At 41.6% G+C, this 27,810-nt stretch overlaps 1 protein-coding gene across 1 annotated transcript; it reads left to right on the forward strand.

The window, feature by feature from the left end:
- dpy19l1l (dpy-19-like 1, like (H. sapiens)) lies at positions 1 to 27,677 on the forward strand. Its single transcript, XM_030394551.1, has 22 exons — positions 1 to 404; positions 874 to 898; positions 996 to 1,083; positions 5,004 to 5,141; positions 5,871 to 5,991; positions 10,692 to 10,785; positions 11,052 to 11,109; positions 12,029 to 12,120; positions 12,804 to 12,903; positions 14,967 to 15,044; positions 17,712 to 17,798; positions 18,044 to 18,103; positions 18,988 to 19,068; positions 19,300 to 19,401; positions 20,247 to 20,318; positions 21,462 to 21,529; positions 22,375 to 22,399; positions 23,208 to 23,327; positions 23,446 to 23,620; positions 24,339 to 24,438; positions 25,238 to 25,363; positions 25,552 to 27,677. The coding sequence occupies exons 1-22, from the start codon at positions 182 to 184 to the stop codon at positions 25,721 to 25,723; spliced, it is 2,205 nt and encodes a 734-aa protein (XP_030250411.1). The 5' UTR covers positions 1 to 181; the 3' UTR covers positions 25,724 to 27,677.
- Positions 27,678 to 27,810: the final 133 nt, after the last annotated feature.

Consider the following 27,810-nt stretch of genomic DNA (forward strand, 5'->3'; position numbering starts at 1 on the left):
GGAGCCTGATCAGATTTCTCCGAGCGTCTGGAGCGAGGACCCAGTGCAGGCATCACTCAGGTAGTAAAGGGGCAGATCCGAGGACCAGATACGAGCAACTGTGGGGCTGCTGAGCTCACACACACACTCGGGTTTTTCTCCACGGCTCCCCGCTGCTGAGCGTCGGCTCTTCCTGGAAACCATGGTGGCTAAAAACAGAAAACAGACCGGGAAGAGTCCAGCGACCCAGACTGACCGCGACAAGAGCCCGCTTGTTTCGCCCCCTGGCAAAAGTAACGTTCGGCGACCAGGCAGGGAGAGCAAAGCGTTCAACAGCTCCCATTCAAACGGGCTCTCGGGCATCGGACACAAGCTCGGGCTAACTCCCTCCGCGGTCGCGAAGCTGGGAATCACTCTTCTGCTCGGTAAGTTAGGAGCGTTAGCCTGCTAGCTTCTCGACGGACCCCTAGCTAACGGCTGCTAACGATACGCACACCAGTAGCATTAGCGGATTCGCTAAATTAAGTTATCTCCGCCGCTGATCAGTTAGCTAGCGTTAGCTCACCTTAATGCTAGCCCACCAGTGTTAGCCACCTATTGTTGCTAATCATCTAAGTCGCATCAAACTGTCTGTGTTGTTCTCTGCTTAAGTGACATGTCAGTTTCTCACGTGTAAACAGTTTTTTTTTTTTTTTTTTTTTTGAAAACTTAAAGCCAATATTTGTTATGTTTCCTCTTCAAAATGCAACATCCAATCTTATTTATCAAAGTCTCCATCCATCATAGTTAAACTGGCTGTGTGTGTGTGTGTGTAGTGTGCTTCTGCACGTCATTGCAGTTTGTCAACCATAAAGTTGGATTTGTTGTAGCAGCACTTTTCTCTTCTGTCCACAGCTGCTCTCACAGGGTATCTCCACTGGTACGTGCCTCTGTCAGCATGTTATTACTCATACATTACTGCTGTGTTTACTTGTTGATGCAGCTCTCGGCTCACATATCTCTCCTTCTGTGATCAGGCATCATCTCTCACAGCTGTTCGAGAATGACAGACACTTCTCTCACCTGTCTAATCTGGAGAAGGAAATGGCTTTTCGGACAGAGATGGTAAATAGTCTTTTACTTTTCATTAGGGATGCGGTGATAACGCGGTTTTGAAGCTGAGCTGTCTCCTCCAGCTGATAGTTATGTTTGAGGTGCAGTTAAAAACAGGCGAAGCTCAAGGCTTGTTTTCAAAGGACGATCGTGATGCTGTCAGTCTCACTTTCATTTTCATTTTCATTCATACATTTATCATCTCATTCTTTTTTTTGAAGTCTTTTGTTTTTAGGAAAAAAAAAATCCCCAAACTCGAATTTACAAGCTCTTAAAATGTCTCTTTTTGTACGACCAACAGTCCAAAACCAAGAGATTCATCTCAATCATAAAAAATGGAGAGAAGCATGTTTTTTTTTTTTCATTCTCATTTTTGCCAAATAAATGACTTAGAAAAGTAATCAGCTATCAAAATAATTGCATATAGATTGCTTGTAGAAAAGATAATGTGTTCTGAAATAGGCTTTGGTATTGACCTCCGTACCTTTTTAAGGGCACCTTCTGAATTACGTTGGTACCTGCAAGACCCAATTCACATTAAATTAATTGCTGCCAACTTTCGCTATGCATTTCAAATGCATCTGGGTGAGAGAGTAAGAGAAAATAGCCCTTTCACACTGGACAGAAAACCCTCTTTCACTCGCTAACATCTGGCTTTTGTCCTGGATGGATACAATCTGCATTCACTCCTGGACCAAATGACTCTGTAGTAGTCACTGGTGTTATCGGCTCCAGCTCTGTTTGGCTCTGATGAAAACACAACAGCCTTTTTTATCCGTCGGTCAGCGCTGACTTTCAAAGAGAGACTGAGTTTAAAGATATTAGAGACGTGGCCACCGTCAGGGGCTTCTGAGCTCGTTCGCTGCCAGAGGTTATAAAGGAACAGCGTGTCTCGCTCCTCAGCAGCTTCTCTTATCAGTTATCTGCAAACCATGTAAAAGATGTCTAATGTCCTCTGGATGGTTTCTGACGAGGTATACGAACTACTACTTTCCACTGTTCCCTGTTTTACTGGCGCATTCCTGATGACAAATTTGACACACAAGGGGGAAAACAGACCAAACCAAATAAAAAAGAGTTGCGCGGCTGTTTTTGAAAAAAAACCTGCGCATGCATGGCTAATTTTGTTGTAAAAGTGGTGAGAGAGAGAGACAATTTCATCACCGCAGCTTGGTTAAGTCACAGGAAGTGGCTGTGTTTACTGTGTGGTTACACTTTTCTAAACTCCTAAACTCCTCCTTCTAAACACAGACAGTGTGCTACAATATTTGTGATGCGACACTCTGAAAACCAATCTACCAAGTTTGTTCCGTATCATTGTATTTAAGAACAGTAAAGCAGAAGATTGTCCTGGAAATCAGCTTGGGTATAAACATGCAGTATGGGAACAGCTGTTTGGGCTTAAGGAAATAACAACAGGCGCCTTTCACTAACGCACCGACGATCGAGTGATTCAGACACTGATGGTCAGATTAATGGTGATGAAACACTCTGGGATTTGCAGCCCTCTTCATCACAAAGGTGCGGTCACATTAGCCGTCTGTTCAACGCTCGGCCTTGAAAAACGACGCGATGTCACAGTTCCAATGTAGGCGAATAAATATCAGGCGGAGCGATCACAAACTGAAGAGTCGCTGTGAGCGATGCTGCAGTTTTGCGCTCTGGTATTATGTTATTGTACAAAACAAACAAGGTGATGGCACAGCGGTAGTATAATGACTTTGACATTTTCCAAACACTGTACATCTGCGTTTCTGTTTGACAACCGAGCGAATTTGCAAGGCAAAGTAGCACAAAGATAAACTCTGGCCAAAGCGTTGTACAGTTCACAACGAGAAACACAGCCGTGAATGTGTCAGTTTTCAAGGCTTCAGTTTGAAACCAGTGCGGAAGATGGAGCGAATATTCTCAAAGTAGAAGTGATAAGAGACTGTATCTTAGCTCCAGGAAGTCACCATTTATTCTCACAATATTGGACTTCAAAACTGACATTTGTTATTCTAACAGTATGCAAAATGTAGATGCCTTTCCTGTCCCTGCGGTGTCTGTTTTCATTCCTTTTTTGTCGTTGTTCCCGCAAAAGCAGCCGCGCAAGAGTGAAATTCATCATGTAATTTAATCGTTCAATGTAGCGTATGTTTACACATCCCCATCAGTATAGCCGGGTAAAAGTTGCAGATATTTATCATGCAGCGCCGTCTTCATGCCTTCTCTAGAGAGGACGCTAAAGGTGACAATGTAATCACACGCAAACAGAATATTTTTCTTCCCTCGCCCCCCTGCTGTGTGCTGCCAAATGGGCTGTGAGCCGTTACCATCTGCTGAGGGTGCATAACTCGTATCGCGTTTCTTCTGTCTGAGTTGTATGTAGTAGAGTTATATTTGGTGTCAGTCTGCTGTCTCCTTCTATCTGTTTCACGCTGTTAGCTCTCTGTTCGAGGCTGTATTCGGACCAAATCAGGCGTTGCAGCGATTAACACAGCGTTGAGTGAGTGCCGTTACATGGTCCGCTTGTCTGAACGCATCCACTGCAGTAAAAAAAGTCTTAAAAAAGTACAATAGTGTTCATTTTGCACGTTTTCTGGCGCTATTTAGCTGCTTCTTTCTTAAATCCAAGGAACGATTTCTCATTTGTTTGTGAACAAATCTTGGATATGTGCTTTGTGGAGAAACCATCTGTTGTTTCAGGGTGATTGGTGGTTCTGTTTCTTCTTTTTTTTAAAAAACTTGTGAAGCTGTGTGGCATTCCTGCGAGAGCCTAAACTTAAAACAGCATGTTATCAGTACTGTTGAGGAGCCTCTCTAATCATCGAAGGTGTTGGCATGAGATGAATTACACATACAATCAAGGTGCTACTGTAAATGCACTGGTAGGGTCCCTTTTTATTAGTTCAGTTAGTGCAACGTCTGGCCTGATTCATGCCCACCACAGAGGAGCACAGACTGTTGAACTCACTTTCACTCGTGCTTTTATCTAAAGCATCTCGTTCTGTGAATTATGACAATCTCAAAATCATTACTCCCCTTTCCTCCTAATGTGGCCTGCTGAATGTAAGATCACAAACGATCAGTTACTCCCAAATTCTAAACTGCTGACTAACCACTGAGTCATGGCTTACCCCTGTTGACCTCCCTCAGGCTACCTTACTCTCATCAACCAACGTTGTATGCATTCGGTGTTATTTCATCTTTAAAATCTTTGGTTTTTGTGATAGATAACATCCTGGAAGCCAGTCTTAAGTGTCGTCAGTGTGGATTTTTATCTGTGAATTTGCTCCAAAATCTGACAGTTTTCTCATTCTCTTAGATTTCAGCGTCCCACATTTGCAGTCCCTCTGCAGCCATGACCTGTGATTTTTATACATTTACTTGAATCTTTTGGTCTCCAACCACCTTTGATAGGCTCAACACAATGCACCATCTAACGTGAGCGTAAAGTGCTCGTCCCTCAGCTACCCTTGACTGTGTTGCACCATTCAAATGTGAAACCTGAAAGTTTCTGGCTTCCCTGTGGCTTAATAATGACGATAACAATAACAGTAGAGAATAAAGGAGAGCTTGCAGAAAGGCAGAGTGAAGGTAGCAGCTGGATACACTGCAGATCTCATTTCAAATAACCAAGGATCTCTTGGTTAAATACCACCTGGCTGTCAAACATGCCAGGTCTCAAAATTTCCTGATGTTATTGCCCGGAACTGCCACAAACCCCGGACACGTTTTAGAGTTTTAAACTCCTCCACCAGTGTTTTGTTTGGGTTCCCCTGTGGTCCGCACCCCTGCAGCCTAAACACTCTACCCGCTGTGAATGAATGGAAGAGAATACAGACTGTTTGTCTCCCTTTCACTCGTTTCTCTCTCCAACTACTGTCCTATTTCTGAGTTTTTCTGCATGAATTATCTCACCAAGTGTATGCATCTTCCTCTGGTTCCAGGGTTTGTACTATTCCTACTACAAGACCATTATCGAGGCTCCCTCTTTCCTGGCTGGCCTCCACATGGTCATGAATGATCGGCTGACTGAGTACCCCCTGGTCATCAACACTCTGAAGAGATTCAACCTTTATCCAGAGGTAACGTTGATTTGGCCGGCCGTTCATATGATTTGCAGAATGGCAGCATGACCCATCTCAGTGTTTGCACATCATACATTTTTTATTGCTTATGTCAGACTTCATATTAGTCAAAAAACAGAATTTTATTCTACTGTGCAAGTTCCTATCACAGGACACAGAGTGCTAAACATCTTTTTTTTTATTATGTCGGCGGTAGATTACACATTTATATCTTGCAAACTGAGAATAAAATATCTGCTGCATGTTGAATCTTCACCAGCAAGAAGTTCTTCGGCATTGCAGGAATAATAATAATTCTGATATAAGGTTTGAAGTGTGACGTGCAGCAGTCAAGCACCTGGACACTTTTTTTTATTCTTTTCACTGCTCAGTTTTGTGGAACATCTTGGAATTACTACCTCCACCTTATAAGATGAGATGAGAATGAAGTCTTAAACTGGTTTCTCTAACTCATTGGCTCTTTTTCTTTCCTGCATCATCTAAAGCTAGTTCAGTTGTATGAGCCACTGTACTGTTTATCCGTTTACACAAAACGATGCAGGAAGGATCAACATTTTTCTGCTCAGGGAAGCTCCGTCTCATACTTAAAAAAAAAAAAAAGAAAGTAATGAAATTCTGCAGTCTGAGTCGTGTTTGTCTGTCCTCCGATGAGATAACAGAACAGAAAGGCCTTTCAAACAGGTTTAAATAGGCTTTGCGCTGATTCTGTCTGTCTCCGCTCCCCAGGTGGTCCTGGCCAGCTGGTACCGCATTTACACAGGCGTGATGGGCTACTTCGGTATTCCCACAAAGATGTGCTGGTCCATTAACAGAGGAGAGGGGCTCACTCCTGTGGACAGCTGTGAAGGTACAGACCGTCGCCTCGGAGCTCCACTGTGATCCGCAAATACGCTCATTTGTGAACACACTCCTACACAGGCAGAAGGTTGAATGACTACATTACACAGGCAGATAGTTTCAGCGGAGCGACCTAGAGCTACGCTAACGTTTAAAATACTCACACCGTCTCACGCGGAATTGACTGGGTGACTCATTTCCTCGCAGACTTTGATGATTTTCTTCCCTCGTGGACGGATGTCAAAATAGCCTCGCGGGGAGTTGGCAGTCAAAAGAAAAATGCATACATTTAACAGAGGGAGAGCAGCGATTCAGATTTTCTCACCTTCAGCTAAAACACTAAAAAAAAAAACAAATTGCTTTTGCTCAACAGATAACTGACAAATTAGTGCTTTTACGTCCAGTACTCAGGTATATTTTACACATACAGATCAAACAGAGTATATAGATTACAGGGTTCCTACGGGTGCTTGAAATCCTTGAAAGTGCTTGAATTTCAATGTTGTGTTTTCAAGGTCTGAAAAGTGCTTGGATTTTAGTTTAAGTGCTTGAAAGTGCTTGACAATATAACTCTGTGTCTTGGCAACATTGGGATCAGACTGGATAGTTTTCTTATTACAAGGAGAAATAAAATTAGTGTGTGTGTGTGTATCATCACACATGCAGCCTGGTAGCAATAGAGAAGGATGGCTGAGGAGAAGGTGAATTTGATGCAATTTGGACTGATGACACGTTCAATATTAATAAACTTTGATGAATAAGCGAGAAGCTTATAAAAGTTTATGTCAAAAAAGAAAATTACAGGGTGCTCTCAGGTCTCTCTTTGTCCCGGTGCAAGTGTACCTGAAGAACACCAAGTGGCTTCCCTTTTTTTGGATAAAACTTTGTGTTCTCCTTTAATTTCTAAAGCTTTTGCTGTCACGAAACATCATTTTAGATGTTTACAGCATAATACAATGTACATAATTGTGATAAAAAGTAAAAAAAAAAAAAAACATGAGTATATATATTCCTGTAGATATGAATTTTACCCCAGCCATAAGGTTCTGGAAAATGTTGTAAATGACCCTTAAAAGTGCTTGAAAAGTGCTTGAATTTGACCTTGAAAAATGTGTATGAACCCTGAGATTATATATGAGAATAATCTTATCAATCAGTCCTGAGGTTAAGGATTATTTTTGATTAATCTTCTAAATACTTCTGTGTATGAACAGATGATCTTTCTTTCTGTCAAACATTGTGAAAAATCAAACGTTTCCATAACCAAAGATAAAGTACTTAAGCTGCGAGTTTTGTCTGACGAATAGCGCAACATTCGCGTTGAATTCACAAACAAGCAGCCAGTTATTTCAGCTAAGGTTTAGAATATTTCCAAAGTGTTGAATTATTTCTTCAACAAATGACTTTACTCGCGTATAAGAGAAAGCAAAGCAGCCAGTTATCACATTTGAGAAATTATGCAATGTGTGCATTTCTGTAAGAAGTCTTGAGAAATGAAAATGGTTGCTGATTAGTTTTCGAACAGTTGATTACTCATTTTAGCACCATTAGCAATAAAAAGAAAGGCTCCCAAAGTCCTGCCAGGCATCTCAAGCAGAGGTGTGACGGTAAGGATCTCAACTGCAGCAACACAAATCGGTGAAACAGCAGCTACAGCACAGCAAAGGAAACATGATTATCAACACGGTGCCCCGAGGGAAAGAAAAATGCTTTTAACCTATTACACATAAAATGGGTATCTGAGATTTGTTTGCAGGAACATTTCCACGAAGGCGAAATCTGCTGACAGTAAACAAGCACAAAACCATTGTCAGCTTTCCTTTGTGGAGCCGTAATCTGTGTGTTTCTGTCAGTCTCATTAGAGAAGCGAGGCACCCCAGGGTCGATGTACACAGCCTGTTTTCACAGTGTTTACATAAACCTGACGCACGCTGCCTTGCATAACTGCTTACAGAAAGGGGGGGAACATTTGCTGTAATTGTCAGCGAGCACATTATTTTTGTGAGTCGCAGAATGACACATTAGAGATAGAGCGCGGAGTCTATATTAAATTTTCACGCTGAGCCGCTGCTGGAGCGAGATCCTCTTTCTGTTTGTCCCGTGTTTTACTGTCACGTCGTGATGAAACAGCTCTTAGTAATTTCAACACGCTTCCAAGTACCTTGGTATTATTACAGCCTGGTCAGTCTGTTCTGTGAACCTGCTGCAAGTACAACGCGTCTTTGTCGAAATTAGTCCCGTTATTATTCAGTGTGACACGTTTTAAACGAGGTCAACACATAAGCTGGTCAAAAGAATGTGTTCTCTAAATGTTCCCCAGGTTTCAGTGTGCAGTTCAGCTGTGGTGGAATACTAATCTGATTATTTTATTTTAATAGATCTTTATCATCTTCCCATGCAAACATACATTCTGGCTTCTTTTCTGCACTGTCCTGTAAAAACAACCTCTAATCTGATCGCAACTGATATTATAGACTCTCCTGTCTGAGTTTTTTGCAGCCGATATCGATACTACGATTACAATTGCTATTAATCAAGGAGAAAGAGGCTCTTCCTCAGTCTGCTGGGGGTCTGTACTGTACCAGGGTTCTGCTAGGGAGACCAGGCGGTTGTGAGGGAGAGGGAGGAGCCAGTGATGACCCTCAGGAACTTCCCGAGACACTGCTATTTATTCAGCCACTACAGCCTGGGCAGCTCTCACCCGGCGATGTGCTGTGCTGTGCAGAACACCCTCTTCAGCGCCTTAAGCGTCCTCACCTGTATAGCTGCTGTACCAGGCAATAAGGCTGCCTGTCAGCAGGCTCTTTATAATGCCCCCCGGTAGAAGCTGTGGGTGGGACATTGAGTGCGACCAAAGAGTGGTGACTACAGACAGAAGAAGGCTGCTGCATCAGATCCAAGATATCACATTTTTAATTTATTATATCTGAAATCAATGAAAAGAAAAGGTCAGGTTGATAACCGACGTTTCACAAGAATGTTATACCTTCATTGAAAGCCGACAGTAGAGAGGTAGCAGGAAATTAGAGAAAGGGAGTACATGGTTTGCGTTTTAAACCAGTAGATTAAGTTTGATTTTATCCTCCACTTTGATCTCCTTTTTGTTTCACAATGTAAAATCTCTAGTTTCACGCGTACTAAAGTCTCTATCATAGCCAACATCCTCTGTTGGCCATAAACTGCCTATTTGTCTGCTTGGCGGGGCATAACACACAAAAGAGAATTAATTGCCAACTATTTACATAATAAATTAATCATTTCAGTCGCTTTCCAAGAAAAACATTTGCTGGTTCCAGCTTCTTATATGTGAGGATTTTCTGCTTGTCTTTTTCGTTTGTGATAGTAAATGAAGAGTCTTTGGGGTTTTCGACTGTTGGCTGAACAACAAGAAGCAATTTCACGACGTCACTCTGGGAAATTGTCACGAGCATCTTTTACAATTCTTGACATTTTATTGACCAGTGATTAAAAGTAGTAAACAGTAGTTTCAGCTGTACCTCCATGGCCAACAGACAAGTTTAGTCACTTCAGTAGTGGGGGTTCAAAAAGTTATTCTAATTATGCTAAAATGTGTATATAAACATACAAAATGTAGTTGTCAAGTGTTAATGTGCACTATTGTACAACATTACATTACATGGTGTTTAGTTGTATATGACTTAGAGGTCAAACAAAACACAGGTTACAGAAACTATATATACTGAGTAATTTGTAAAAAGGAGGCACATTTTGTCACCTAAAAACACACGTTTACCTCACACAGTATATATTATTCATATGGAATGCTGTTTTTTGGGGGAAGTATGAAATCAGAAATGGGATTACATGGCTGAAAATAAAAACAGGCCACAGAAAGCCTGCAGCAGGAGATTAAAGTATGTTGCATCGTCATCAGGAGAACAGAGCAGGATGAATTTATCACCTCTGCAGATATTCTACCTTTACCTGTAACTTCTAGACTGTTGCGAAAGCTGGAAAAGGGCACAGGTGTGTTCAGACGTTACCGTTTCCTCTCGTCTGTATTGGTTAGTACTGCGTTGTGTTAAACTAGCGGCTGTGTCTCGTATTTTGTAGCTGTGTAGTTTTTACAATACGGGAATTTAGTGACTTGATGAGTGACCTCAGAACCAAATAATCATAATATTTTTGATTAATTGCGTCTCAATGTGAAACACACTGGCATGTAGGCAGAATGAAGGAGTTTACCACTAACACTGGGCATGTGCGAGCTGCGTTGCTTTGGATACACATGTCATACGCCTACTGTCTGAGTGATTGTCTGTTTGAAAGCACTGCAGACTGAGCAAATTCATGACAGACAGACAAACAAAAAATACATCAAGTATCCAGGTCAGATACAGCTTCTTTCCACTCAACAACTCATCCTCAGCACTCATTACTCAGTCATAAAACTGTTTTAATTTTCAGAATCAGATCCGGTGACGGGCAATAAGAATAATTTAACGAGTGAAAGGCGGTCTTTGTTGCAGATTTTCGTTTGCCATGTAGGTCATAAAGAGACATGAGTTTTAAACTGAGACTGTCTCAAAACAAGTTCAATGTTCCTTGTAGTACGTTGATGATGAATAAATTATGATGGCTGTCGTGTAATTCCTTTGTTCATCTGTTGACTAATGAGCAGCAGTAGTTTAAGTTTCCTCAGTAACACTGTAGGCTCAGCGTCTTCTCTGTTGTTGTTGTGGATGTTAGGGATGGGCGACCCGGCGTATTTCTACGTGTCCTGCGTGTTCCTGCTGAACGGCGCCATGATGAGCCTGTTCTTCATTTACGGCGCCTACCTGAGGTAAGTCCACTCTTGCGTGGGGCTTTTTCCTGTCACGCTCAGGCGGGCATCAGAGAAGAGAGGGTGAACTTTTTGTGTGGTCCATTTCATCCCTCGGCAGTTAGCTGTCAGGCCTGGAAAGAAAAACAGCTTTATGGTTTCTCTCTGCTGTCAAATATGGATGTGAAGCACCAGATTGAGGATGACCTTTCTGAAACGGTTCTATGCTCACTGACTCTCTAAACGTGCGTCCCCCCCCCCCACTTCTTTCCATTGTTCCTGTGCAGCGGCAGTCGGCTGGGCGGCGTCGTCACCACAATGTGTTTTTTCTTCAATCACGGCGAGGTGAGTGCACCGCCCTTATGATCAGTGTCAGCGCAGTCAAAACGCTTGTTGCTCGGTACTATAAGTCTCTTAAGGTGTAAGCTTCTGAAATGTGTAAAACTTAAAAAGAAGAAGCTCTCAGAAAAGCAGAATATGGTTAAAAGGGACTCATTTCAGCCCCTCAGAGGAGCTTAGAGTTGCTTTTGGCTGGCATTCAAAAGCTTAGTCCCTCCACCTACCTCCTTTTCTCCTCCTTTTCAGTTTCCTTCAGAACAAATAAGAAGTCTCTATTTTTCCAGATCAATACAGCACCATTTCAGTCTCAGGCTCACACACACACACACACACTTGCACACACTCACACACACACAGGTGCTCTCCACTTCCCAGCATTTTCTTTCTCATGAGTGCAGTGAAACGTATCTTTGTGTGGGTGTTTTTATGGGAGGAAGCAGTGGGCTGGTAATGTGGCTGCTTGTTCTGAGGTGACAAACATGTGTGAGATTGTAGAGTAAAGTGTGTTATTATGTATAAATAGCGGTGTGGGATTTTATCAAGCGATAGAGACAGAGACAGGTTCCCCTTTTACAGACGGAGAGCGTGCTAGCAAGGGAAATGAAAACCAGGGATGTCCCAATTCTGTTGGCCACGATCTCGGTCCTTTAACACAAAACATCTGTCGCTACAGTCGAGTCCGTTACTCATATTCCTTAAATTACACAGTATTTAAGTTTTGACAGAGACGTTTGCAAGACGCCTCATGCTTGGCGTCTGCAGTCGTGCACACGAGCAATGTTTGTCTCCTACGTATAAATGCAGGATTTAATAAATCTCATAAATCGAGTTATTTTTAAGCTGTGGAGGAACAAAGTGCTTGTAACTCACTCAGTTTTAATTTGCTTTTTAATGTGTGCGTGTCTGTTTGTGTTTCGTGTATCAGAGCACTCGTGTGATGTGGACTCCACCCCTGAGGGAGAGCTTTGCCTACCCCTTCTTAGTCCTGCAGATGCTCCTCCTTACCTACATCCTCAGGTAAACTCATTATCAGCCTCCCTGTCTTAGAATCACAATGAACACCTGCAGCTTTTAATGCTGCATCAGTTTGGTTTTCACTCCCCTGAGTTTCTGAAGTTTTTGTTGGCAGAAAAACAAGAAAAAGGCCGCAGAAAAACCATCAGATTTTCATCTCATTTCAACACCCTGTGGGATACGTGAAGCGAACAGAAGTAACACATGATTAAAAAGCTGTTTCCTTCTGACGATACAGGCCACGGACTAACAGTTTGTCCTGCGTGTTATATTCTCTGCTGAAGCAAAGCTAGCGTCTGTTGTCTGCTGAATTGTGCACTGAAGCAGGCAGCCTGGTGAGCTAATGTACTTGTCATAGAGACTGGAAATCTTTTCATTGCACATCAACTAGCGGACGCCACCTTGTGTTGTGTGAGTGCAGCCGGTAAACTGTGACTTCTTCTCCCAGCGGCTTTAAAAGGAGAATGAACTCCGTGTCGTATTTCTGAGGCTGGCTGGGTACATAACCCGCTCTTTGTAGTACACTCGCGGTGAAATTGAATGTGTGTGCTTGTGTTTGTGTGTGTGTGCGTGTGTGTTTTCTCAGCCGTCTTAATGCATCTTCCCTTATCGTCTCTACACCCACACTCTCTCACCACTCTGTTTCTTTTTTTTCCCCCCTTCCTCTGTCTCTCTTCTCTCCCCAGGACACGGAACCCGAGCAGGACAGCCATGGTCGCTCTAGGCGTCTCCAATTTGTGCTTCATGCTGCCTTGGCAGTTCGCCCAGTTTGTGCTGCTCACTCAGGTAAATAGAGAGCAAGAGAAACACTGAGAAAGAATTGGGCTGAGAGTAGAAGGGGGCAGAGAGATTAGGGAGACAATAAAGACTCGGGAGAGAACAGAGGATTCTGGCGAGGAAGGTGCGAGACTGAGAGAAGGGGACGGAGATACTGAAATTACAAAAGTACCTAATTTATTCATGAATCTCTCATTACATGCAGCGTGAAAATATGCATATAAAACCCTCTGAATATTTGATAGGTATAGTTGAGACTGTGAGGAGAAGAGATTGTTTCAGTGACAGGGGAGTTGGGAGTGTAGGCTGGTGGTTTGAACCCGGACTACAGAGCAAACGGGTCAGTGCTGCCAGCTTCTGTGCTCAGGAACAGTTTAGCCCACGCTGTCGGCGGCCCCCTCAGGCCACCGCTGCCTTCTGCACGGGGATTTTAACTTGAAACCGGTTATTTAACAACCATAATTCCTTTGTTTTGTATTTTCTAAGCTGCTAATTGAACCTGCTCGCCTCACCCACTGTATGAGTAACTCAACCTGAGGCCGAATAATTCACGTCCACCCGCACCGCTCGCTGTTCAGTGTGGATAAATATACCGAATACAGTCAAGTTGACATTATTACAAGAAAGTATTTGCTAGTATTAATCTCTATAATATTAAACCATTATATACATATTAATATTACAGTATGTGTTTAATTATTAACAATTTATACACTTAATATGGGACAAATATGGTAAAAGACATCTTAATTCTCTGATTAAGCCAGCGATAGACACGTTTCCTGCTTTAACTTACCATTATAAAGTTAATGTTGATTGCACAATGCGATGGCTGTGGAATAATGGCACCATGAGCGTTTTTACGATGCAGTTTCTGCCTGCCAGCGTGCACGAAATCTCCTGGGAAAATGAAGCCTGACCGGCGATCCGATTGTCTGTTTCCACATAAGATTCATCGTGTAGATTCAGAACGAGGACAATGAATGATTAACTGTCAAATGTGGCGTTGCTTTGTTTTTATTTTCACTCCGAGTTGTGAAATGCATCATTTAAATGCAAATGTAGTCAGTTACAGTGTAATGGATTTTTTTTAATGATATCTTGGGGGCTGCAATTAATGTCTTTGTCAGATGGCAGTAATGGAGAGATAAGAGGAAATGATGAGGAGAAAAAAACTGGAGACTCTCCTCCAGCCAGCCTGCTTCGTTACAGACCCTAACGCGATGTGACTACCCAGTCACTCAAATATGATGATGTCCGTGACATAACAACGTTGTCTGCTGGACATGCACTATAAATGTGCTGTGAATATTAAGTATGTATTTAGAGTCAAAGGCAAGGCATCACAGACATGTAAAAAAGGGCCCAGATGCGATGACTGCTGACTGCTGTTTGTGTGTCAGCCAAAAAGTGGCGTTCAGTGAGGGAAACCAGAAACAGACATACAAATTGCAGTTTTATGATAAAGCAGCATTTTTCCCCCCATCCACTCTCGCAAATATAGCCTCTTCCAATTGAGAATATATCTGGTAAAGAAGATGGAAATGGACTCCACTGACAAAGAAGTGGAGAGGAGAAAGTTCTCTCACCGATGGGTTGCCGGCGGGTTCTACCTCCTCGGTTGTCCACAGACGCTCAGGCGAACAGAAACAAGATGTCAAGATGTATAAGCAACAGAAGACATATATCTAATGTAAAGAGCAAGTTTTGGGGTTAGTTTTACATCTGATTAATACAAACAGCTTTCTATTGAGATCAACAAAGCATTCTGTCTATCCATCTCTTTCTGTGTGGGTCAGTTTTTCAGCCCACACAGGCTTAAATTTCCTGAAAGTGTAGGATGATAAAAAAAACAGTTTGTGGACATTAAAATCCTGCATCTTTTTCAGCAGCAACAGCCTCAACATTCAGGTCCTGACAAGAAATTATTTGGCATTTCAGAACAGAAAACGCGGATGAACTCTCTTGTTCGATAGGATGTGACAAACCGGCCCCGTGGTTATCTGGCCCCTAAACTCCAGATATTAAGAGTGTATTGTCAAGGTTATCTATTATTTTATTCTTTTATTCAGGTGGCGTCTCTGTTTGCGTCTTACATCCTGGGATACCTCGCCGCCTCCAAGATGCAGTCCATCCTGGTCACTCACATGGTACAGTAGAAGACCTTTTTCAAAATCCTACATCAGTTAATCATTAGTGTTTCTGTTTCATAACAGAAGCATCGCTCGTGTAACACAAAATGTAGTTTAGTTTTCAGTGTGTGTGGGTGACTCATGCGTTGTTCCCAGCATAAGCAAAAAGTCTCCAGCGTCTGTCCTCTGAGCTGTAATGTGCTCTGCCTCGGTCCTGCTTATCTCGCTCAGCTTCCTCGGCCGGAGGAATTCCATGATCCGCGAGGACGACACCAACAGAGACAGGGATGACTTTTTTTTTTTCTTTAGCAATGATGATGCTACTCAGCGCGCACAAATGCCTTTTCAGCGTGAAAGAGGGAGGACATGTGGGCAACTTGGTTCATCCTGCCAAGGACAAAAGTATATCTGTGTTGATGTGAGAATGTGGAAAGATGTTTGTGTTGGGGTGTGTGTGTGTGTGTGTGTGTGTGATTCTGGCCGGTCGTCCCTCTCCTCCACATTCTTTCTCCCTAATCCCCTCAGCATGCCAGGCTGTTAGCCAGGCACTGTGTGCTTTGCTGATAAGGAGAGGGCCCTTTGTGGTGAGATGGTGGAGATTTGTGTCAGAAGAAGGCATATGGCTCTGCATAATTTAGCGAGCTTGGCCACGATGACTTTGGCTTTGTGTGAGAAAAGAAATCCAGGCACACAACCAGGCGTGTGCGTCCTCTACGACCTACAGCGTTGTTAATGAGCCTGAGCAGAGTCACTTGTTACGGAGCAAACATACTGTAGGACTGCAACAAACAGACATTTTCAGTATCAATTCATCTGTCAATTATTTCTACGATGATGTGTTTCTTCTTTAAAATACCACATTCACACATCCACAACGGCAAAATTCAGTGTACAATGATACAAAGTAAGGATACATTAATCCACTTCTGTCACTTATGATCTGAATCCAGTACAGGAATTTGGATTTCTGCCGACACCGAGCACAGATCCAGCACAGTGTTTAATTAATGAGCTGCATACCTCGCTGTGTGGAAGAGACGGGGGTCATTCTCTTATGTGCATCAGTCTTAGTTTAAACTGGTGATAGTCAGTCAGGTTTTTTGGTTGTGAAGCAAATGTTGATTTCACAACGTAATATTGAGCAACACTGTTTTTTATAACACTGTATTACAAGGCTCATATCTTTGCATCTATATTTCTAGTAATATTTCTTTGTGTATTATAGTTTTAATGCACATCTCGTAGTCCCTCAAATATTTTATTCTTCCTAACTCTCATTTATTCTTATTTCCCCCATTTACATCCTCCAATTATTCATCTATAGTGTGATATTTCTATTCTAGAAGAAGCTGTAAAGGACCCAATTTCCCCCCCTGGGATCAATAATGTATTTTCTGATTCTGATTCTGATAAATGGCTACAGAATAATGACACAATTGGCATCTTGGTTGGCTCCCTGTAACTTTTAAATGCTTTCACAATGCAATTCTGTCTGCCAGCAGGCATAAAATCTCCACAAAAATGAAGGCTGACTGTTGATCCAATCATGCTGTCAGCCTGGCACTAAATGCATGAACAAAACTCATGTTTTGTCCTGTGCTGATGCTTGTCGCCACTCTAGCATCGAGCATAAAACAGAAACAATCCGGTTGTCTTTGCAACAGCAGTGCCAACAATAATGCCACTTAGAAATATAAGGAGGGGCAGGAGTTGTTTGCTGAATGATTAACTGACTTGCAGCACTGTTTCAGTACTACAAACATTCATTTACAAATTGGTTGAGGTTCCCCACTGGCAATTAGAGCTGCAGCTAAAGAGTATTTTCTTTATCAAATAATCTGCCAAATATTCTCACAATTATTTGTAAAATCTGTAGAATAACAAAAGAATTGTGTGAAAATGCTTATCACAATTTTCCCAGAGCCCAATTGGCCATCTTCAGATTGCTTCTTTCTCCAACCAGCTGTCTAAAACCCAAAGACCCAAAGACATTTCCTAGAAGATAAGCATAAAATCCTCCCATTTAAGAAGCTGGAACCAGCAAGTGTTTGACTTTTTTATTTAAAAAATGACTGAAAGAATTCAGTGATTATTATTTTTATGTCTACCTACCAATCGATTATATGAGAAAAACATTGCAGCTCTTCTGCCACCTGTTGTGCTGGAAGTGCCTGTGGTTGGGATCACTGCCTGACTGTCTACACAATGCAGAGTGGTGCATTATTTCCCTCTTCACTGTGGGATTAAGCATCAAGAGTTCATTCAATAGGATTATATTGTGCCTGCGGCTGTGTATTCAAAGTTTATTGCATTAGTTTAAATCTCCTTGGAGTGTTTTCAACAACTCTGTCGCACAGAAGGTCTTATTATCGACTTTTAATACAATCTCCTCCAGACCGCCCGCCTACCACTGAGAGGGGAGATGTTATTTTTTGCAGGCTGCAGTGAATATGGAGCTGAGTGTTTTTTATGTGACCACTGGAAACCCACAGATGTTGGCTTTGCCTCAGAGCTCACTGCCAAGCTCACATGTTTGGCATTATTTCTAATTACACTGACAGATCATGCACCTCAAGCCGCTGGAAAACACTTAACTGTAGCTTGACGTGCCGCGCTGCACAGTCCACCGCCGTGTGAACACCACAGGATTGTGACGAATGACACCTCCCTGTTCCCCTCCTGCAGATCACACTCGGCGTCTGCTTCATCCTGATGTTTGGCAACTCCATGCTGCTCACGTCCTTCTACGCCTCCTCACTCGTCTCCATCTGGGTGAGCGGGACCTTGGAGTCCCAAGTACTGTGTGTGCAGTCATTTAATGCTCTGAGATTTATCGGGTCAGCCAAGACAGGTTCAGTTTGATCAATGGATCCAGCTGCTCTGAAATAACAGATGCATTTGTCAGAGTAAATGGAATCGCAAAGGGGAAATGGACTGAAAATTAGATGATATACTGTATGTTTGTGTTTTATCATGTTGTGTGGATTTTGAAGTCTGTTTTGGTCATTTTTCTGTAGGTTATCATTGCATTGAGGCATCGATTTGCTCAAGTCTTCAGACCTGGAATTGTTATCTGGGTATGTAGAATTTATTTGTTATTGTTGTTTTTACAGGGTAATCGTGCTTTTTTTTTTTAAATGTACCTTTTTATCACTGACGGCTATGCCATTGTCTGACTTTCACATCTGGATTAGTGACTGGATTTATTCCCTGACAAGTTTCATTCACATTTTGAAATTCTTCTATAAAATCACTTTGTCCTGGTGGCTTTCTGTAGGTTAAGGTTAGGCAAGTTCAGATGATATTCTGTGAAAATTAAGAGTTCCAGAGTTCAATAAAAAATACCACCTTTCAAGGATTCTACAACAAACAACAGAAGAGTGAAGTTCAGTTTGTTTAGTTTCTCAAAGAGTAAGAGTGAACCCTCTTCCCAAGCAAACCAATAAAGGATCTCTGAAAAAGAAAATAAACCCATCATCTCCGCAATATAGTGGTTACTCTGGTGTCAGTCAGTCAGTCAGTTGGTTGTTGCAGGCTAACGCTAAGTTAGCTGTGTCATATTTGAGGTGAAGAAAAAAATACAGTGAGCATTGTTGATCCTGCTTTTGATTTTAATGATCATGATTAAAAGGTGATTTAGAACAGTTTTACCATGTTCTCATATTAGAAACCTCAAAATAAACATGCTATCATCAGTTCATTTGCCAGAGTTCTCTTCAGTGAAAAATAACAAAAAAAAAGCTTAAAGAGATCAAAGACAGCAACTGGCTGAATGTGTTTGGCGACTGTGTCCAGTCAGCATCACAGCCTGCGTAGCTCGCTCCCAACCCCACAGCACTTTGAGCTGTGATTGTAATTACAGGTTGCTGACTGAGTTGTGTGTGTGTGTGTGTGTGTGTGTGTGTTTGCGCGTGTGTGTGCTTGTCAGCCTTCTCAGTGTGTATCTCTTCTCCCTCCTCAGGTCATGCAGGGTTTGGCTTGGGTCGGCTCCACAGTTTTGCTCAAATTCATGCTGTCCACAATCCTCTGTGCCTCGGATGATGTAAGATACTCTCACTGTACTTTGTGAAATTTAGGTCACTGGAAAAACAGTTACAGAAACACTCCTGATATGGTGATAATGATATTTTGATTGATTACAAAGAGTTCCCATGTTTGCCCATGGAAATAGACAGTAACTTGGGATTGTATGTTACATTTCATATTTAAAAGTGACACTTATCTACCGAGGTTCAGACTGGCTTAATACATAGAATTTCATCGTCTTTTCCAGGCTCACATCAGCGGACTGATCAAGTCGAAGTTCACAAGCTACAAGGACTTCCACACTCTGATGTACACGTGTGCTGCTGAGTTTGACTTCATCGAGTTAGAGGTAAGTTTGCTCGTGTGTTCAGTTGCTCGCTGATGATATGCTGTGAAAATTTCGCCAAACATTTGCTTTCAAATTGTCCCTCAATCGCCCGGTTTATTTGTCTAATCGGATCCTCATTAGTAGTGACTGGGGTAGCCACTGTTCTTAACGGTCTCCTGGGGGGCCTGAGACAATATCACACATAAAAAAAAAAAGAAAAAAAAGTTCCCTGCTGTTTTGTATCAAAGTGGACGGGATTTTCTCACAGCAGGTCTCACAGTAGGCGAAGAGGGAAGAAGATCTGTGCTCTGAATCTCACAGAAAATAGAAACCAGACAGCAGAACTTGGCGGTTTATTCTCAGCTGAGTTCTGTGCTAGACACCCTCCTGGTTGTGTGTTGTAGTTTTGTAGTTTACATGCTCAGAATATTCAATGTTTTTGCATAAAGTACAATATTCTGACTGAATATTGACTTGTTAGTCGGAATACATGATGAAAATGTATATTCCAGTAATATATTCCTGTGAACATGCACCCATGAATATTCATATAAACGGGCAGTCTCCCTCTTACAGCACTGCGATATTTGTGCATATTTTGGCCCTTTCATAATGTCTAAAATGTGTGTTTCTCCTTCGGACCAGAATCATGCATCTCTCTGCCCCAGTAAACTGTAGACAAAGAACTATGCCTCTCTAATTTATATTATCCAATCAAAATTATGCAGTTTACACCACCATTTCAAATTCTTCATATTTTCAGATTGTGAATAGCAGTGGGACGTTATTGAGCATGTTAACGCAGTCTTATATTAAATCATTTCTTACCTCTCCTCACTCCGTATCTCTGCGTCTCTCCCCCTCAGACTCCTCTACGTTACCTGAAAACGTTGCTGCTGCCCATCAACATGCTGGTGGTGGCTCTCATCGCTGGCAGGGTAAGTCCTCTGTACTGCAGAGATGGACGACTCCTTTGGTTCGGTTTCAAAGCAGAAAAAAAAATCTGACCAAAAGAACAAGCATGTTAATTACAAGAAAGTCTGGCTGCTAAGCGTGAAGACGACATTAACGAGAGCAAAGAACTGTGTGTGGTTAAATCTCAGTCAGACGATTCATTAGCTGCTGGGTCCGGTTAAGCAATTATTATATAATCTCTGATTGGAGGAAGAATGTAGGGGACAATGTAGAGAATGGAAAACCAATGATACTCTTCGTCAAAAAATACATTAATGCAGCCGCTTGGTTTCCATTCCCCCAAAGATTGGATGAGCGTAAATTAGAACTGTAAGCAAGGTTTTGCAAATCTTATTTTTTTTTACCTTAATTCAATTTAAAATGATATAAAGACAAGATATTGAATATTCGCTCTTTCAGAATTTGATGCCTGCAACATGCAAAGTGAGATGAATCACAGCATCATAACTTTTTTTTTGGAATTGAGGTTGTACTGCAAAAAACAGTTATTAAAAACAATTATTCTACACACGTCTATAAAGAATAACAATTGAAAAAGATGAGTAACACATCACGTTATAAATAGAATGTAATGAAAACCTCAGAAGAGTAAAATGCGGCACAGATTAACTTCTCCTGTGCTTTTTCAAAATCTTCAGAGCCTCTCGACGCTGGCTGACAGCAGCAGGAAGACAAACTCTGTCTGTCACATGAACGATTCTACTGCGGTGTAGAACAGGTGTAATATACACTTACAGACTTAGCTGAAACTGTGAGTTTGTGATAGTTACATGTGTCGTATTGCTTCTGCATGGGAAGGTTAGTTGACATTTACACATGTACATTTAAGCTTTGAGAAAAGCAGAACAGGGACGTTTCTTCCTGATTCCTGCAGCATGAAATATCACGGGGGGGAAAACATCAGAGAAAATAACTATTTAAGGAACTGCTCTTTATGTAGTGTAATCTCATAATGCCTTGCCCACGCTAAGCTAAGAATACATGAGTCGATTTGACAAAGCATGGTATGTACAAGCTGTGCAAGCTGTTAAGATGATGTTTTCATGCAATGCACTGTTTGTTGGAAATATGACATTTGCAGGAATGTAACAATTTGTCCTTTTCAGACGGTCCAGGATATCGTCCGGTTCCTGAGGGATGGAGGGAAGACTGCCGATGTTGATGAAGCTGCAGGGTGAGCGTCCGGAGGCCTTGTTGCTGATCTTACTTTATGTACTTTGTAGTATAGTTCATCATATTTTTAGGCGTGTCAGATGCACACACATGAATGGGATATCGTTTTTAACATTAAAAATGCAAAGTACATCGACACACAGGCCTCTGGATTTATCTAAATATACTATGAACCAGTCGATGGCCCAATCCTACAGTTAATATCTGTTCACCAAAGCATTACTGCTAATTCTACATTGTGTCTAGTCTCGTTTAAGGCTAAAAGTCAAAGCGAGACTCTTGATGCAAGACCTTTGCATTACTTTACAAGAGCCACGTCTGCATACTGTTGTTGTCGAAAGGGAAAACCAGAACTGTGTCAGCATGTTCGACAATCTGACACAGTTTACAGTGCACCATCTGTTCTGTAATCTAAAGTTTAAAAGACATTTTAATTTTATAAGAAAGCAGTTAATTGTCCTACCTTTCCTAAGGCGTCTCAAACAGTGCTAAAGTACACCGATAGCACGGCAAATTTTAACAGTCATCTGGTGAGACAGCATAGTGAAAAACATACGAAAGCTGGGGTGTAATGGTAACCCAAGTATTGCCACTTTTATAGTATTTGGCTTGCTTTAATTTATAAAGGAAACATTAAGAAATGTACCAGATTGCTTTGTATTGCATCAAATCAAATGAAATAGTCCCTGAGCTGTATCAAAGCCTGTGCATCTATATGCCTATCAGACTGATTATATGGCAAGAGATGCTCACCCCTGCATTTCTTCATATTTCAAGCGATTGCTTCTCAGTCTGTCCCAAGTGGAAAGCTGAGTTTATATATTTCTGTCTGTTCTTGTGTTGCAGGTCAGAAAGTTCCGGCAAAGGAGAGGTGAGACTTTTCACATCCTTTATGTTAATCAGCACATGCAGAAGCATTATGTTGGTAACACCGCAGTGTCAATCTTTTTATAGCGTTGTTCCTTTTTTTGAAACCTGTTAAGATTTGATTAGATTCGCCCAGTGCTCAGTTACCATGTCCCTAAGTGATTTTCTTCCCTTTTCTCATTACTAAGAAATGAAAAGCAGCTTCCCTTCTGCTCTGAAATCACACTGTGCTGCCTTTTGTCAGCTCTCTCCCAGCTGCATCGTGTCATTTTCTGTAATATCCTTCCCGGGGCTGGAAACCGCTCAGACGTTCATCCACCAGCCCACAGTGTGTGGAAGTTTCCAGAGTTTCTCAGATAATTGCTTTAATGTTTCTGTATGGCTCAGTGAGTCGCTCTGCAGAGACCCACGGCTGTTCTCAGTCCTCACGGGGACGCGTGTGTTACGAGATCAAAGCATCATGAAAACGTCATTATACAGACGGTCCAGCTAATGATTAGTTTGAATCGGAGGGGAAGCTCCCTATAAAGAGATCATAATTTAACTGACGGAAGCTTTTTATTATCAATCAAAAGTGTCACTTGAACATTTTTTCACGCCCAACGCACTTTTATCTACAACCCTGAGTCCAAAAATCACTGGGCCACTGTGTAAAACATCAATAAAACTGGGTTGCGTTTGGTCTGAGTCTGCTGTTTGTCTGTGTTGGATAAACATTAGATTGGTCTCAGTTCCCGGATACGATCTTGCTTGTTTTATTTGCAGCTGTGTCAGTTTTGCTTATCAGACTGTGTAAACGTGTCCCTCTACAGCTGGTGTACCACAGTCTGCAGCTGGTGGCGTTTACCGTCCTGGCCGTCCTCATCATGCGCCTGAAGCTCTTCCTGACGCCACACATGTGCATCATGGCGTCGCTCGTCTGCTCTAAACAGGTCCGTCTCTCCCCCACAAGTTCAAAAGCAACAATATATTCCTCCTCTGCTTATGTGTATAAATTATTACGCACACATCCTGTCCTTTTTAATGATGCCATTTTTCTCTCCGTGTCAGTTGTTTGGCTGGATCGGGGAGAAGTCTAAACACCAGATTGTGGTGTTTGCACTCATGGCCATCATGGCTATACAGGGAGTGGCCAACCTTCAGGCCCAGTGGGGGATCATTGGAGAGTTCAGCAACCTGCCGCAGGAGGAGCTGCTGGACTGGATCCAGGAGAACACCCTGCCCGGTGGGTTAAGACGCCGCTGTTTCTGTTCTAAGAAACATTCCGTGCGAATCTGCGTATCGCAGGTTACTGTGACAAGACGATTTGCTGTGATTAAATGTATTGAAGCACTTCAGCTGAGTACAGTTTGGAGGTAAAACAGGGTTCGTACGGGTGCTTGAAATCCTTGAAAGTGCTTGAATTTCAATGTTGCGTTTTCAAGGTCTGAAAAGTGCTTGGATTTTAGTTTAAGTGCATGAAAGTGCTTGACATTATAACTCTGTGTCTTTCACAAAATTGGGATCAGACTGGATAATTAATTTCTGAAGTTTTTGCTATTATGAAACATAATTTTAGATGTTTAGCGCATAATACAATGTACATAATAAAAAAATCACGAGTGCATATATTCCTGTAGATACGTATTTTACCCCAGCAATAAGGTGCTGGAAAATCTTGAAAGTGACCCTTAAAAGTGCTTGAAAAGTGCTTGAATCTGACCTTGAAAAATGTGTACGAACCCTGTAAAAGGAAATTTTAGATGATAATAACAAACAGTATTTGGATTTTGGGACAGGTTACATTCACTTCAGAATAGCAGTAAAAAAAAAAAGAGCTTGTCTCAAAATATCTTAAAAATCAGCTGATGGAAAGAGAGAACTCTGTTTTATAAAGCTTAGATACAAACTGCATTACTAAGCAGAATAAAGATGTTTTTTGGTTTTGTGTGTGATTGATGCAGATTCTGTGTTTGCTGGGGCCATGCCCACCATGGCCAGCGTGAAGCTCTCCACAGGTCGGCCCATCGTCAACCACCCCCACTATGAAGACACTGGTCTGAGGTCAGTGGAAACCATGGCAACACAGCTGCTCTTGTGCTCAGATCAGAGCTGCACAGAGAAACAATTTGTTCAACTAAGCATCCATGTTTGGCTGGAGGCTGTTTCCAGTCCTGTTCAGAGTGCTGTATCCTGGGTCGTATACGTCGTGTATAGTGTAATGTAAAGGTGATGTTGTGTGTTTGTACAACTCGACAAGCTAACAGGAGGACAACACACACTGATGCACAGGTGTGGAGAAAGTATCTTGGAAATATGTTTCAGACAGCTGCAACGCATGTGATTTTAACGTGAAATCTACATGACGATATGCAAATCTTGTCTCTTTTTAAAGGATAAAACACACAACAGAATGTGTCATGTTAAACATTGAGTGTATCCTCAAATCAAGGCAACAAACATTTTTAATTTACCCCTTTAAATTTATGTAGGTTGATCAGAAGTTGATATATTTATTTTGTTTATTAGAAATCAGTTTCCAGAAGCGCCCGGACAAGTTTTTTTCATAAACTTGAATGAATAAAATTCAAATATTCCTGGATGGATTGTACTCAGATTATACGTATAAAAAGTACATAATCTGTACCTGATACTCACTTCAGCCGAGTACTCGCTCAGCTCCAGAGGAAACATGAAACACACTCCTGTGATGACTGATTTTCTGAGCCGGCGAGATTAGATGCCATCCAAATATTTACAAGTTCCAAGTTCTGCATAAAAAAAACACTTGTGACATGTGTTGACTGCATAAAATAAAGTCCACGTCATTCTTTGTAATAGTGCTGCTTTTTGTTCCTCGCAGGGAGAGAACCAAGCTGGTGTACTCCATGTACAGCCGCATGTCTGGAGAAACGGTAAAGAGGAATCTGATGAAGCTGGGAGTGGATTTCTTCGTCTTAGAGGATTCTTGGTGCACCAGGCGAACCAGGTACCTCGACGTCATAAATGCCCTCTTTGTTTACATATTTTTCACATTTGTATTGTTGGCATTTATCTGATGTTTTAACCCTGAGAGAATTACGATTTTGATTTAGTTTAAAACACTTGACAGAAAGTTTTATTTCTAATTTCTGATTTCTCGCCCCATCTTTTTTCCTCCCCCGTCTCTTTGTCCAGGCCCGGGTGTAGCATGCCGGAGATCTGGGACATAGAGGACCCCCAAAATGTCGGTAAAGTCCCCCTCTGCACCCACATGTCCAGGAACTCGCGACCTCACTTCACCACAGTCTTTTCCAATGACATTTACAAAGTTCTCAAAGTCCCCAAAGCGACCAAAGATCTCAGATAACATCATGGGACGGACTTTTTCACGACACCCAACTCGTTCTTCTTTCCACCGCTTCTTTTTTTAATGTACGTTTTGGTCGTTTACTGCCGTTGCTGCTTTTTACTTGTTACTTCCTCAAAGCCCCCCACAGTTCCACTTTTTTGCAGTGCTCTGACTCCCCGAGCGGTGGCTATTAATAGGTTGGATGAAACTTTTTGCTTACAGTCTCTCCACTCTCGGTGCCCTCACAGTTTTCAGTATTTGACTTCAAGAATCTCCCCGTCCCCGACTTTTTGCCAGTCATCCTTTTTGCTGCATCATCCAGCGATGTTTCCACTACGCTTTAGTTGGTGCCCAAGTGAACGCCTGAAGGTCTCGTAGCTCTTCATTCAGTTTTCTGAATTTGTTCTGTTACACAGAATCTTTGTTCTAGGAAGCGCTGTCCGCACAGAGATGCTGTTCAAACATCAGTGTTGTTTTCTACTGTAAAGAATTTATTTTCTTTGACTCGCGCTGAAGAAGTAATTTTTGTCTGGCGGGACCAATCCATGATGTCCACATACTGTGAAGCAATACCCTTTGCAAACTCGACAAAAGCTGACTTCTTCTATTGTTATGCACAGTGTTGATCCCTGAAAAGACTTTTCAGTAGTACACTATTTTTATAATTTATTCGTGTGAGTATTTTTATGCAAACTTCAAGGTGTTATAACTTTTTCTTTAGAAGCGAAAAGTATTTTAAGAGTCTTCGGAATTGCAGGGAAAATTCTGTTCTTGTGTTTGAAAGCTTTGAAAAATCTTTTCTTTTTTGTTTTGCCTTTACTCAAGAGGATTTTTAGCAAAATTTCACATAGTAGAAAAGTTTTAGTTCTTTATTCATTTATAAAAGAGGATTTTTACTCACAAAAGGAAAACACGACGACTAGGTTTCCCCTAAATGTGCCCTGTAACAATGTTTTTGTAAAACACATGTTTTGTAAAATACCAATGTACAGTACAGCCTTTACAAGGTACTTCTTTGTTTCCTGGATGATTGTTTATTGCCAAAGTAAATCTTGTCATTAAAGCTGCGTGTTTGGGGTGCTGTAGCACATGAAAGACGTGTTTTAGTGATTGAGAACCGTCAGTTTGTGAGTTCTGTAACAGCCAATCTCAACTATTTGTAGCAGTTGATTTCATGTACATGGTAGCAGTCCTCGATTACGTCTGGTAATTTTCACATACAATTTTGACAACAAGCGAGTAAGTGTACTTCCCAAAATGTCAAACTGTTCCTATGAGAGGGAAGAGTTGACGTGTTGGATGAGCGGCAACAGGAGAAATGAACAGTACCACTTCTTCCTCCCTGAGCGCTCGTCTTCCTCCAGCAACCGCATGAATTTCAGACCTTGCAGACCGTTGGCTGTTGATGTTGATGGGTTGCATTTTCACTCCTCCAACATGACGACATCCTCGACAAAAGTTACATACTTAACTAATATTCAGGATAGGCTTTGTTTATAGAAAGGCTGCAAGCTTCTCTCAGCTTTAATGTTTTTTTGTTGTGTGTATGACAGGTTGAAATCATGTCAGTACAGCACACCTTGTTGCAGCTGATTTTGTTGACTGTGAACCAGAGTGAGATTTTAAACCAAACAAAAATGTACACTTCCAATTCAAAAAGTCCCACTATGGTGAGATTAAATGTGTCAAAGCAAGCAGTTGACGAACTCATGAATTACACATTTAATCTGTGACAGTTGGTCCGTATGATTTCAGAGCTGTCCGTTCGTACGAAGACTGAGGTTTCACGGTGTAGACGTTAGCTTGTAAGTCAAGTGCCCGTTCTGAGGGACTGTGGCTGTCGTCACACTTCCCGAAACTCTGACATAAATATTGCTGTCGCAGGCATTGCTGTGTGTTTCAGATGTCTTTTATAATATTTGTCTATTTTGTCTGTATTTTAAAAAAAATAAAATAAAAGTACTTGCCGTCAGCACCATTGTTTTTTATTTTAATTTGTTATTTTTCCTTAATTGTTTGTTTGAAAATGAGAAATGAGAGTTATTTTCACTGCTTGGTCTACACGCTGTCTTGTTTAAGTATACTTACTTTTTTCATTTGTTCAG

Source organism: Sparus aurata, chromosome 17 (genome assembly GCF_900880675.1).
Source record: "Sparus aurata chromosome 17, fSpaAur1.1, whole genome shotgun sequence".
Lineage (NCBI taxonomy): Eukaryota > Metazoa > Chordata > Actinopteri > Spariformes > Sparidae > Sparus > Sparus aurata.

Bases quoted from the DNA above. Each gene is read 5' to 3' on its own strand.
- dpy19l1l (XM_030394551.1), top strand. From the start codon at position 182: ATGGTGGCTAAAAACAGAAAACAGACCGGGAAGAGTCCAGCGACCCAG. The intron at 19,402-20,246 runs GTAAGTTTGCTC...TCTCCCCCTCAG, and splicing joins TTGACTTCATCGAGTTAGAG to ACTCCTCTACGTTACCTGAA. The intron at 21,530-22,374 runs GTGAGCGTCCGG...CTTGTGTTGCAG, and splicing joins GATGTTGATGAAGCTGCAGG to GTCAGAAAGTTCCGGCAAAG.